The following is an 11,253-nucleotide window of genomic DNA, read 5'->3' as shown; positions in this document are numbered from 1 at the left end:
CATTCTTGGAAAAGCTATACAGGTATACCTACGGATGATTTTAGCGCAGCAATTACATTAATGCTCCTGTAATAAACGCATTTTAACTACATGGTAAATGAAAGAGAATATCAAGAGTAATGAAATATCCAATTAAATCTATAATAATATTATAAAGATGAAGAGTTTGTTTGTTTGTTTGAACGCGCTAATCTCGAGAACTACTGGTCCGATTAGAAAAATTCTTTCGCTGTTAGATAGCCCATTTATCGAGGAAGGTTATAGGCTATGTATCATCACGCTACGACCAACAGGAGTGGAGCCACGGGGGTGAAACCGCGCGGAGCAGCTAGTTATCTTTAAATTCTTCAGTTCATCGAGATAAACGCATAAACAGCATAGTCTCAATATAGCAATATTGAGACATCCTGCAAATTATATGCCATCTATCATAGGGGTATATAACTGCATCATATCGTTCGGGACAAATACCCTCTCGCGGAGGTCAGAGTGTGGGTGTGAGACATCGTGAGCCGCCCACGCCTCAAAATACTGGTTCTTAACTGAATCTTGGAAAGGTTTTGTCTGCATTTCTAAGAACTTGAACACCATTGAATTTTGCGGTGATTTGATGCTTCTTGGCTACTTAAATGGATTAGAATTTTTGGTGCTGAAAATCAGTTTTTGTCCTGACACTATTTCTAGTAGGTACCTATTTCGTAATCTAAATACATTCTCAATCCTACTAATATTATAAATGCGAAAGTTTGTATGGATGTATGGATGTTTGTTACTCTCTCACGTAAAAACTACTGAACCGATTACAATGAAATTTAGCACACATATAGAGGGTAACTTGGATTAACACATAGGATAGTTTTTATCCCGGAAATCCCACGTCGGGAACGGGAACTATGCGGCTTTTCCTTTGCAAACGCGGGCGAAGCCGCGGGCGGAAATCTAGTTTTAAATAATTATAGTATTAAAATTAAATCTAAACTAAACCTTTTCCTAATCCAGTATGAATAATGATAGTCCAATGAACTGGTAAATGAAGGGAAACTAGATTAAAATCAGTTACAAAATATGGCGTAGGACGTTATTTTGATAGCGTAAGTGCAGTATCAGATTTTATAATTACACATTTACAAGGTAATTAACACTAGACTTGTTAATAGTCTAATGGTCTAGTAATTTGATACTTCTGGTATTTATACATATTATAATATTAATTTTTTGAAGCTTGTTGATGTAATCATAACTCCTATTAATTATGCAAATAACATCGGAATCTATTTTTATGGCAGTTCATTCATATTAGATATTGGAGATAAAATGTGTATAACTAGCTTTCCGCCCGCGGCTTTGCCCGCGTTTTCAAAGAAAAACCCGCATAGTTCCCGTTCTCGTGGGATTTCCGGGATACAACCTATGTGTTAATCCAAGTTACCCTCTATATGTGTTCTAATTTTCATTGTAATCGGTTCAGTAGTATTTGCGTGAAAGAGCTACAAACATATAGACATCCATCCTCACAAACTTTCGCATTTATAATATTAGTATGATTAGTAGGATACATAACAAAATTATGTTCCGAACAAACTCCGTAATGTATTCCATACCTTTTCAAATTCAAGACCATCGAGCACGTATTGAAATTTCACCTGGTAACAGACAATATAGAACAAAATTTTAACATGCATGTTCGTTCATGTCTTCTGTCGCATTCATCGGAGTGATGTCAAAAAGAGATGGATATATGCATATCTTGACTGACGTATGAATCAGTGATATATTTAAAGGATACATTTCATAGTATGAAGGTTTTGACGTCCATATTCTTAAGTTTTGTTGGGTTCATGGTAATGATACCCAAGAGAAGGACATTAGCAATGAAAATTCATGTGCTATTTAGGTAGAATACACGGCTAATATACATCTATTAACAATTTTATAGGTTAGAAGTTTTGACACTTACTACGTTGTACTATTTATTTTCCACTCAAATAGTCGTTATTTGTTCTTTTACTTCTGTTCGTTTATGTTCGTTCGTTACGTTTGTTCGTTTACGTTCGTTCACTTCTTTTAAATATAAGGTTTTATACAGACCATACATTTAATCATACATCCATATAACTGTATTTTAATATAATATGAGCAATGTTTTCCATAACAAAATTCAGTTGTTATATCCATGCTTCTAACTCCTATTACAAACACAATTTTAAACCTCTCATACACCGCAAACAAAATTTAATTATCCAGCCGGCTGGCCGCAAAAATCCCCGCAACACAAAGGTGCGCGGGCGCATGTCACACAGTCGTGTACCACGTATCTGCTTTATTTATTGGCGACGTCCGGCGATAGGGCCAGCGTGTATTGTATGGTAGCCGGAGTTTAATAGGGGCTTAGATTAAATTGCTCATACGTACGGTATACTAGGTAGGTTGGGTTAGTACTCTGCTGTGTTTTAAACTGCTGTATAGGCGCTGTTTTATACTGATTTTAATGGTTATATTGGCAATCGATTGTTTTTTTATCTATTTAAAATTGTGTGCCTTCGAACCTTTGATTTGTACGGAGAAGCTGAACTAACTCATCTTTTATGTTGTTGTTAAGGTTAACGCTTTGAACATAGTAATTTTGCCATCATACCGTATCCGAAAAACACACCAATAAATATTTACTATCAATTTCAATCATGTCTATCTTTTGATCCAATAACTCTGGCTAAACCTAACTTTTTATCCCTGTATTTTTCACCTAACTAATCAAACTTTTTGTTGCAGCTGCACATCGCGCTACGCCGGCGAATTCTGCCAGCATCTCAACCCATGCCACAGCGAATCAAGCCCCCGCTGCCAGAACGGTGGTTCGTGCAGAGTGCGCCCAGGAGTCAGCGGAGGGCCTCCCTCCTTCGCGTGTGACTGTCCTCTCGGCTTCAGCGCGTCACTGTGCGAGATCAGAGTGCCAGCGGCTTGTGATTCTGCGCCTTGCTTGAATGGGGCGACGTGTAGGCTGACGTCGTTGCATAGTTATGAGTGTGACTGTCCTCCGGGGTATACAGGTATGTACTTTTACTATTTATGTAGATACTTTAAGTATTGCGAATGTAGGATAGATTTGAAAATTTGTGATCTTGTTTTCAGCGAATCGTTTGATTTAACTTTGTGATTTGCTTATAAAAGGGTATAAATTCACTCACTATAGGATCACGAAAATCGAGCATACAAGAGATGTAGATAATAACACCATTCATATAACAAAAATCTAGTTTTAATATTCAAAAAGTTATGAGGTACATGATCATTCTTCTCACATAATCATTGTTCTCATTTCTCATCTATGCATATATAATTTACCGCAATACATACAATACATAACATTATACTAGTATCTATTATAACATGTCTATAATATTTGCAAATAAACATTTCATTACGATAAAGGCGTACAACTGGATATGATTCATTCATATATTTCCTGATTCATATATCGTCAATGTTTCATTCAAGACCTTTATGAATGTATATTAATTTATTGTTACACTTGTTGATGTAATTCTACGATACATTGCTATTTAAGAGGCAATAAAATGAACGAGATATACAATAACTGACAATTATACAGCTGTAAGTTTAAATATCTGCAGATATTAATATGAAGAGGCCTTACATTTTTTTAATTATTCGAGTTTTGTTTCTATAAAATATCAAAAGTTCGAATCAGGATACAGGTACAGTAAGAAATATTACTGTTAATTTATCTAATGTTTTAAATAGATAGCTTTCTGTCGTTAAAGGAAAATTTGTATAGTTCCCGTTCCCGCGAGTCTTCCGGGATAAGAACTGTTCTATGTCCCGTGTTAGGTCTCAAACTATACTTTTACCAAATTTCATTCAAATCAGTTCCACGGTTTAGGCGTTTAGATGAGACGGACAGACAGAATCACTTTCGCATTTATAACTTCACTCATCGTTCCTTTCTCTTTGTCTCAAGCAATTAGCCATTACCTCCAACGTCAGAACTATCATATCATTTAGCATTAATTTCGTGTGTCCAATTACTTAATAACCCAATACGATGTTATCATTCATGCACTTTGCCCTTCGATGCATTCGCTACCTCCGCTCAATTAATCTTCGTAAGTGACAGCATAATAGCAATCTCGTTTGAAATATGATTGTATCATATTCCACTAGCTTAGGCTTTGATCACACTAGAACTAAAGTTCTTATTACTACTTGAAATATAACATTTCCCAAGGAACCATATTCATCAAAAACTGTCTCAAGTATGCTTTGTAGAAGTAAGAAAAAAACTCTCGTCTGCCTGTCTCGGTCTGACATAGAAGGCTGATCAACTACTTGTCCCTACAGAAAATCGATCAGTGAAACAGATATATTATGTATAATGCATCTGCCCCTTACCCCACTTGGGGACCCAAAGTTATGTTGGTCTTAAATAACCTAACTTAAAAATTATTTCATGGATACCCAGAAATCTGGCTCCAATACATACATTATTATATTGAAGTCTGACAATTATATCTCCATTTATATGTAGTAGTAATTACTTTATAATATGGAGCAAAAGCTGTAGCTGCAGTTTTATGATCCCTTTCCATGAATAGTTTACGTTTTATCTCAGTAACAAGATCAATATAACTCAGCTTTATGAGATAGCTGTTCGATTCTTTATTAGATCCTTATTACGCAGGTGGATTGTGTAAGGTCCAAAGAATTTACGAAGCTCACTGTTTTGCTTCACAAAGAAATAGTTATGCCTTGTTGCTTATATGCCTGCCAAAAAATCAAGGTTTTCCTTAAAAATAGCTTATGTGAACTGGTTAAATAGCTCATTGTTTTGTTTTTGTTTTGCATTTTTATGCAGGATTTTGAATAAAACCATACTTAGTTAATATACAAAATTAAAACAAAAAAAATTCAAGTTTACTTAACTAATAAGAATCTGTTCCGAATGTCATTCGGATCAATTTTATATTAGAACCTATTGCTGCTCACCATCCAAATCGTCGTCAACATTAATCAAGTCTATAGACTATTTTTGTAAACAACTGTCAAACCAGAGGTGGCTACATGTTCTCGGAATTACCCGAGGTATAGCTATTGTGTTTTAGACGTTGTTTATCTACTATAAAACTTCCGTAAGAACATAAGCTCCCTGCGTGTAACCAAATAAAGTAATAAAACATGGTACTCTAAGATAAACCTAACGAATATGATTTACAGCACTCCAGCGGTATATGCAGTCTTGTGACAACTAGTAAGATTTATCTATACTAATATTATAAAGCTGAAGAATTTGTTTGTTTGTTTGAACGCGTTAATCTCAATAACTACTGGTCCGATGTGAAAAATTATTTCGGTGTTAGATAGCCCATTTATCGAGGAAGGCTATATACCATTACGCTACGACCAACAGGAGCGTAGCCACGCGGGTGAAACCGCAGGGCGCAGCTAGTTCGTTTATATATATCTAGTTTTATGGTTGCGTAGTACCTTAGTTAATCATCTCTGTCCTCAATGTAACAGCAATTATACTATCAAGAGAATTTCTTGTTCGCTTCGTGTAATTAAATAAATGTTTCTTTATCTTGATATGAAAGCTTAAATTATTGTTGATTAGTGACGATGTAAAGCTGTAATTAAATTATCAAGCTTTTGTGTGCACAAATGTATTTTGATGTCAACATTGTGTTTAATGTTTAGGACTTAAATTAGACCATTAGGTAATATCGATTGAGGATTTATATCTAGGCCAAAATATCGTACTAGTTTTAAATATTGGGAAACAGGCAGATATTTTAAATTTATAGTTAGTTTTGATATCTCTAAAAGATTTGTATTACAAGTCATTTAAATCCTTTCTTGAGTTAAAACTAAACCGACTTTCTTTTATTTATAAAGATATTAATGAACGATAAACCAAATATTGACTCCCAAAGTACGAGAAATTAAAACGCGCGTGAAACTACATGCATTCCTCACTCAATGTATTTGCTTATCAATTAATTTGATCGGACACTAGCACAGAGCAAACAGGCTAATTGAGCGTGTTTGCTTCGTTAGTGACCAGCATACCAATTGATGACGAACTTCATTGGGCAATCGGTGAATCTTCACTATATCACTACAAAGCAACTGCAAGCTTCTGACAAAGTATAAAACAATTTCGCTGTCTCTGTGAAACACAAACAATTAGACTTCTTTTAGAAGCACTTTTCAAACGTCATAACATAGTTTTATCCAATTATTCGAAAAGCAGTATCTACGGAGAAGAACCGTCAAGAAACTCCGTAGTTGCTCTAAGGTTCATCCATGTATGCTTGAACCTTTAAAATTACGCAACGGGTCCATGCGGTTTTTTCAATAGATAGAGTGATTCTCGAGGAAAGTGTTAGTATAGAATTTATTAAGTTTTAGACAAAGCAGACGAAGAAAAGTGGAAAGCTAGTTACGATTTTAATTAAATACAAACAATTTATTATGGATTGCTACTGTTCAAATAAATAAAGTACAAACTAATAATTCTTCCGAATCCTTAGTCATTTCCCTAAACATAAATTTAGTCTACATAATATTGTCTTTCTAATGAGATATTACAATTTATGGCTATTATATATGAATACAAATGAAGCATATCAAATTGATGAATGGAAGATGTTTCGAGAAATATCACACGTTGGCCAATCAAGGATTTGAATATAAATTATGTGAACCATACTTTGATATCCTGTTTTATGGTATACTAGCTTTCCACCCGCGGCATCGCCCGCGCAGTCAAAGAAAAACCCGCATAGTTCCCGTGGGATTTCCGTTATAAAACCTATCCTATGTCCTTTCTCGGGTATCAAAATATCTCTATACCAAATTTCATGCAAATTGGTTCAGTAGTTAAGGCGTGATTGAGTAACAGACAGACAAACAGAGTTACTTTCGCATTTATAATATTATTATGGTATATTTTGTGAACACTTTCGGCTTGAGTGTGTTTTGCTTAAGTTAAAAATCATGACGGCTTCTTCATTTTACTTTTATTAAAAAGGGCTTGATCAAAAAGAGCTTTAATAAAAATAATCCAATTACAAATGGGCGATCAAAACTTTTCTCGTTTATTTGTGTTAGTTTGCGAGTAGAAGAATGGTTTAAAATCATGAACATATAGTGCTCCTTTTTCTTGTCTAGTCGGTTGAAATGCCCAAAAGCTGAATCCTGAATTCACTATTCCTTTGTTACAGGCGAGGAATGCTCCCATGAGGACCACTGCGCCTCCCAACCATGCCGGAACGGGGGACGTTGCGTCGCCGACAATACAACAACTGCTGGCTACTCTTGCGTGTGCCCGCCCGGCTTCACTGGCGCGCGATGTACTGAAGACGTGGTGGAATGTTCGAGTGGTTCTGGCCCTTGTCACCACGGGCGCTGTTTCAACACCCACGGCTCGTATACCTGTGTGTGTGAGCCGGGGTACACGGGGCGGGATTGTGACGCGGAGTACGTGCCGTGTGAACCTTCGCCATGCTTGCATGGGGGAAGGTGCACCCCGTTGGACCAACTGCGGTATGAATGCGACTGTCCTACTGGTAAGTGCTTTTTCCTAGATTGAAGTTGCAATTTGCGATGGCTATACAAATTTCAATCTACTAATTTCATATAAGCAAGTGTTTTACGATTTCAATGTGAAGAACTTAAGATACTGATAGTAATAATTTCATGATTTTTTCATAAACACTACTTACGTTTGAGTAAAATACAGTTTAAATAGAACATATTTTAGACGATAGTTAGTTATCTGTAGGTACGACAAATGAAATATAAGACATAAACTGAGTGCTTGTAAATTGTAATCCGAACTCTCCCTTCTAATATAGTCTAATCTTATTTCGATCTAAGGTTTCTCAAATCTGCGCTAAGCCCTAGGTCCTAGTTTAGATTTATTTGTAAGGTGTGTATGTTTTAAATAAAATCAGCTACCTACTTAGCTAAATTATAGTACCTACGTGTAAATAATAATTTAAAAATGGTATTTTAAAATGTATATTGAAAATTTTATATGTTTAATAACTAACTGTAATTTAATCAATTTACCTAAATTTAAATAGTACTACCGTCAAAGCTAAAACATATCACACAAAGCACTCATTTGACCATAAACAATTCGCAAAGAATCATAGACAATAAAGAATACTTTTCACCACATAAACACACCTAGTTACTTAAAGTGTAGCCGCAGGGCAGAGCGAGGCGGAGATATCGACTCTCTCACATATTTTAATGCGTCTAAACTATTTTGCAACATGTCCAAAGATTATAGATGTAGTACTTCCTTTTTGTGTTGTAGTGCAAGATTTTTTTGTCAGGAAGCACCAGTTTAACCAAAATTATTTGGTTAAACTGGTGCTTCTTTTATAATATTATTTACTATTTAAACACAAAATATGTAAATTATGTAAATTTTATGATCGTGAATAAGTACTATCCCAGAAATAAATTATCTGTGGTATGCTTATTTCGAATTTAGGAATATTTTCTTTTGTTATTACCTAATTGAATTGCATAAACAATTACATAAAGACGGCTCATTTAAAACCAACGATATCTTTCCTGTAATTAGGTTCATAGTTGGTTTTTATTGAAACAAACAAAGAAATATTATATAACACAAGAACAAGAAACTAAGTAAATTCCCATATACAAAATTAGCAATTAATTAAATAAAATAAAAATCTAGGACGACAATTAGTTTTTTGTCCATCCTAGCATTCACACGCTATCCGATACAAAACATCAAAACGGAATATTGCGTGTCTGTTTTATTATTCTTTGACCCGATGCCCTGGAGCGACCACGACTGAGCTAGATATAGGATATATAGATTGGCTACGTTATAGATGTGTACATTGGTAAATATTCATTTTATACCGCTTTCATAACTCGTTTGGGACGTGATTTATTTAGTTGGCTGTGTTTATTAGATTTTAAAATACATGACTATAAATTATAATGTTATATGATAATTAATTTATAGTCATACTAAGGAGTGTTGTATGAATGTTCCTTTTGAACGAAGGGCTTAGACGATTTTGATGAAATTTTTTTATAAAATTTAAGAAAACATAAATCACACATTTAAATTATTGTGACTCACAAAAAACTAACCACTAAGTTCCCACAATTGAAGTACTTGATAACTTAATTTGTTTCAAGTTAACACTTATACTTAACACTTAGGCGTTGATTAATATGGGAATGTTGTTTCTGACCTTATTGTTCGATAATTGATATTTAAGTTATAACGCCTGTGGAATATATTCTGATAACATCGTTTGTTTGTATGTTTGGTTATAAGTTCATCTGGAAAGATTGAGAAAATGAACTGACTTGCATACGATTTGAAATCGTTTATTTATTCAACTATTTATTGTACCACACCATTTAACATTACAATGTACAGTATATAATATATACTTACCTAGTTGTATAGATGCGAGGAGATTAGTAAAAAAAATTATTTTCTTACTAAGTCTCCAGGCAGCTTTATGATCAAGCCTGTTTCTTAGTAATCAAAAATATACAATTCTTATCCCACTTCACATACAGTACTTGACATTATAATTATTTCTAATATTATAATTACGTGAATAATAAATGTTATAACTTTACTAATAAATGAAATTACGAACATTACGAAAATACTGATAATTTCGGGAAAGCGCGACCTTTGACTTGCCGACATTATTATTACATTCTCATAAACATACATAATAGACACACACACTTCGACACATCACGCGAAACAATTTCATTCAAAAATAGACTTCATTACCACGACTTACGATCTAAATTTGCTTGATTTCAATAAGACATTAAATTTCGTGAGCTTGTCTTCAATTATTATCGTATGAAACAAATAAATGCTGTCAGTGTGGCAATCCTTTTATTATTTAAATTTTAAACGGTTTAGCAATTTCAACAGTCATTTTTATTTTGCAGTTGGTAAAACACATATAGTTGCCATACCTTAAAATTAATATTTGACTGGTCTATTTAATTAATAGGTCTACATCTACATAAGAAAGGAAAAGGACTAAACATTGTAATAATTAATATTTTATTGATGTGATATTCAAACAATGTTTCGTAAGTATGTATCTTATAAAATAATAGATTTATTATCACATACATATTATGTATGTACATTGTACATATTGTACAGGCTACAAACATTCTTCAATTTTCCAAATTAGCAATAACAAATGGTCATATGAATCACTTATAGTTTTATGATAGTCCAATTTACCAAATTAATGCTAACCATATGACGAACATAAAAACAAACCTGCTAAGATAGTTTTAATGAGCCATTTCTCTAAACACATGTTTAAGGGGAGTCCTTTCAGCGAAGCGGAGTAAAATTGGTTTGCAAGATCAAATTTTTCATGTATTTGCAATTATATGACGCTTCTAGAAAAAATAATCAATACACTTCAAGATATTTCCTAAAAAGTGTGCTAATTTGTTACACAACCACGTGTATTTTGTTCGATCATATAAAATCATAAAAATAGGCTAAAATAAAGATCGAAAACGAATTATTTATTAATGAAATTTCTGATTTTGGAAATAATTTTTATATAAGGATATGTATTTTGATGTACTGCAGAAAACGTGCTAAATTTTGGTTTTCTACTGAAGCCCTGTAATTATTAAATACATATTATATCTCAGAACTTAACGTTGCCCAGCGTTTTCTTTACAAACCGCGCTGCCCGCTACCCCGCCAGTCCTGATCAGGCGCTTGCTAACGTAGGACCTGTGTCAAATTATCTCCGCTCGATTTTAAGTTTTGAGTAAAGATAAATTATTGAAAATGGGTAACAAAACAAACAAAATTCGGAAGAAAGCAGTGTCAGTATCACAAAAAAGGACAGGAAAAGAGAACTAGTATGTAAATTGAGTAATATGATAAAAACGTGGTTACTTGATGCCACAGAATAAAAATATCAGTTGGTCATAAAGTTTCACCTCGTATGCTTTTATTTCAAAACGATAAAAGCTGCGTTACTGTGAAATAAGAGTTTAGTTTATAATAATTTGTTTTATATATATAATACTAGTGGTCCGCCCCGGCTTCGCCCGTGGTACATATTTCGCAATAAAAGGTAGCCTATGCCTTTTCTCGGGTATCAAAATATCTCTATACCAAATTTCATGCAAATTGGTTCAGTAGTTTAGGCGTGATTGAGTAAC

At 33.9% G+C, this 11,253-nt stretch overlaps 1 protein-coding gene across 2 annotated transcripts in view; it reads left to right on the top strand.

Annotated features, from left to right (window-relative positions):
- LOC123704982 (neurogenic locus Notch protein) overlaps window positions 1-11,253 on the top strand; it is a 127,721-nt gene that overhangs the window by 75,833 nt on the left and 40,635 nt on the right. For both annotated transcript variants that reach the window (XM_045653524.1, XM_045653514.1), the window contains exons 3-4: window positions 2,770-3,047; window positions 7,242-7,586. In XM_045653524.1, the coding sequence (XP_045509480.1) occupies window positions 2,770-3,047; window positions 7,242-7,586 (623 nt within the window). The remainder of the gene's footprint in view (window positions 1-2,769; window positions 3,048-7,241; window positions 7,587-11,253) is intronic.

This window comes from Colias croceus, chromosome 2 (genome assembly GCF_905220415.1).
Source record: "Colias croceus chromosome 2, ilColCroc2.1".
NCBI classification, from domain to species: domain Eukaryota; kingdom Metazoa; phylum Arthropoda; class Insecta; order Lepidoptera; family Pieridae; genus Colias; species Colias croceus.
The sequence above is the reverse complement of the archived record's forward strand: the minus strand, read 5'-3'. Positions and strand labels throughout refer to the sequence as shown.